Raw genomic sequence first — 2,890 nt, 5'->3', positions numbered from 1 at the left:
TAGGGAGTCGGCTGGAGGGAGAGGGAGAGGGAGAGGGAGAGGGAGAGGGAGGGGGAGAGGGAGAGGGAGGGGGAGAGGGAGAGGGAGAGGAGAGGGAGGAGGAGAGGGAGAGGGAGAGGGAGAGGGAGAGGGAGAGGGAGAGGGAGGCCGCAAGGGGAGGAGTAGAGGAAGGAGGAAGGAGGAAGGAAAGGAAGGGAGGAATGAGGAAGGAGACGGGGGGAGGTTCTCGGTCGACCTCGAGGAGGGCTCAGGTCTGCCTGTGGGATGCTGTAGGAAGAAGCTTGTCTGCGGAGGATCACGCGGAAGGAGATGCCAGCGCGAAGCACGTCAAGGATGACAGCAGAGTTCGGAGGGCCCTGGCATGCGGATCAGAGGGGAGCAGGAGCAGGAGCAAGGGCAATAGCAGGGGCAGGAGCAGGGGCAGGAGCAGGGGCAGGAGCAGGAGCACGAGGAGAAATGTTCTCTCCCTCCCCTTCTGTCTCTTTCCCTCCTATCTTTACCTGGACGAGGCTCTGCAGTTCGCTCAAGTTCTTCGGGCTGATCCCGTCGACTCGCTCGATCTCGTCCCGCACCTGCAGGAAGTCCAGTCACATCCTCTCCTGTAGCACCGCCAACGCAATCCTCCCGTCCTCTCCCGTCCCCTCCTCTGCTCTCCCTTCCCTTCCTCTCCTCTCCCTTCCTCTCCTTTCGGTCCTGCTTTCTCTTCCTTCCCTCGTTGACTTCCCCGATTCCTCCTTCCTCTCCTACCTCCTCCCCCCCTCTCATCCCCCCTCTCACTCCTCCCTCTTCCTCTCCTCACCTCTATCTGTCCTTCTCTCGCTGCGGCCCCGTCAGGGATCACGGAGTCAACCACAAACTTGTTGTCGATAGTGTGTGACAGGAGGAGGCCGACCCCGGCGGTCTGCGTGAGGGAGGAGGAGGAAGCGAGCTCTGCTGCGACAACGTACGTGGTCCCGTTGCTCTTCATCGGCGACGGGGAGGGGAAGCGAGTCGATCGGCGAGGAGGCGAGAGCGAGCGGGCGGCTCGATCGATCGACCGCTGGAGCGGCGATAACGCCTCCAGGCGGGGGGAGGAGGAGGAGGCAGCGGGGACGACGGGGACGGGGCTCCTGAACCTGAGCAGGCCGGAAGACTCCAACGCCATCTGGTACTGATAGAATTCCCTTGTCTCCTGCTCTAGAGCTCTCGTCCTCCTGAGTCTGCCCAGCGCCTCCTCGTACCTCGCCTGGGGGGAGGGGGAGCGTTCCTCGCGCATCCTCGCCGTCTGCTGGAACTGCAAGAGCGCGCGGTCCCGCTGCAGCTCCACCTCCCTGGACCTCTCCCTCTCAACGATCAGAGCAGCGGCTGCCTTGGCAACCTCCTCCTCCATCGCCCGAAGCTCGTTGCCCATCACCAACATCTGCGCCCTCACGGCCGCAGCGTCTGCCTCGGACACCCTCCTGTCCTCCTCCAGCTGCCGGCAGAGCAGAGCCATCTCCTCCTTCTCCTGCTCCTTCCTCTCCACCTCCAGCGCAAGCATCCGCACCTTCTCCTCCGCCACCTCCTTGTTGTACTCCAGGGTCATGCTGAAGCTCGATTGCTTCGAGAGCTCTGCTTCAAGGGCCGCCGCCCTGGCGTTCCCAGCCTGCACGGCCTCCTTGGCCCAGACCTGAGCGACCGCTGCCTCGTTGCGGAAGCTCTCGTGCTCGGATCGCTGGTGGTAGATCTCGTCGAGCAGCAGCTGAATCTCGTTGACCTCCTTCTGCAGCGAGTCTCTCAGCGCTTCCACCTGCTCCTTCAGGATCCCCTCCTGCCGCTGCAGCCTCCTCTGCTCCCCCTCGCTCAGCCTCAGCGCCGCCGTCGTCGCCTCCAGCTCGGTCTGCAGCCGGGCAGTGAGCTGGCGCTCGATCATCAGCTCGTAGAAGACCGCGGTCTCTGTTTGCGGGTCGAGCCTCTCCCTCCCCAGCTGAAGGCTGGCAGGGACGCCCCCACCACCCTGCTGGGCACTGCCGCTCCTGGCGACTTCAGCTGACTTCCTGCTCGCCTTCAGCTCCTCCTGCGTCTTGTGCAGGGCAGCCTCTAGCTCGGACTTGAGCTCGCGCTCGCGCTGGAGGGAGGACTGCAGGGCGTCGCGCTCCTCCACCGCCTTGTCGAGGGCGGAGGTCTGGTAGGCGATCCGCTGGCGCAGGATGAGCTCTGTCTGCCCTACCGCGTCGGCCGCACCCTCCCCGGGCAGTTTGGCGAAGGCTCTCAGCAGAGCTCGCATGTGCTCCACCAAGTCCCCGCTCTTCTTCCACGTGCCCTCCACGTTGTGGAGGATCGTCCGCGCGTATGTTTCCTCTGTCACCATCATCTTGTTCCAGAGGTTGATACAATCGTGCACCAGCGCCCTTGGTGCCTCCTCGTGCTGGCAGACGGTCTTGAGCGAGATCAGATACTCCAGCATCTTGTTCTGGTTTGCCAGCTTCTCCGTCGGCGCTCGCAGCAGCAGGACTTCCTTGGGAACGCCCTCGAGCCTCGAGCTGCTGTCCTGCATCGAGAGGGAGACGAAGGTGCCCGGGACGTCTTGGTCGAGCATGGCACTGCTGATTGTGTGCTCGTCGACCGCCATGCCATTGACCTTGTAGATGTTCTCTCCGACCGTCACGTTCCTGCTCACAGCTGCTGGACCGCCGACTAGGAGGTGCTTTACCTTAGTCCCCTCCAGCAGGATGCCAGTTGTGGACCTGGACGTGAAGTTTTCTCCGATGGCCTCGTAGCACGCCTCCTTGGCTGAGAGGACGTCAGTCTTGATGGCTGTGAGGAGCGAGGTGCAGAGCGCTTCTCCCTGGTACGACAGGCTCTCTTTAGAGATAGAGACCATGGGCAGGGCTGAAGAATTCTCGATACCGTCGTCGTCTCCTCCCTCCAT

The 2,890-nt window shown here is 63.1% G+C and overlaps 1 protein-coding gene across 1 annotated transcript; it reads right to left on the bottom strand.

Moving 5' to 3' along the window:
* Positions 1 to 368: 368 nt before the first annotated feature.
* On the bottom strand, positions 369 to 2,890 carry GUITHDRAFT_120016 (hypothetical protein; the record flags this gene model as incomplete). The annotated part of the gene is made up of 2 exons (XM_005820722.1): positions 369 to 572; positions 800 to 2,890. 2 exons carry the CDS (start codon positions 2,888 to 2,890, stop codon positions 369 to 371), a joined length of 2,295 nt encoding a protein of 764 aa, XP_005820779.1.

Source organism: Guillardia theta (genome assembly GCF_000315625.1).
Source record: "Guillardia theta CCMP2712 unplaced genomic scaffold GUITHscaffold_167, whole genome shotgun sequence".
NCBI classification, from domain to species: Eukaryota; class Cryptophyceae; order Pyrenomonadales; family Geminigeraceae; genus Guillardia; species Guillardia theta.
Note: the sequence above shows the minus strand (reverse complement) of the source record. Positions and strands in the feature narration are given on the sequence as shown.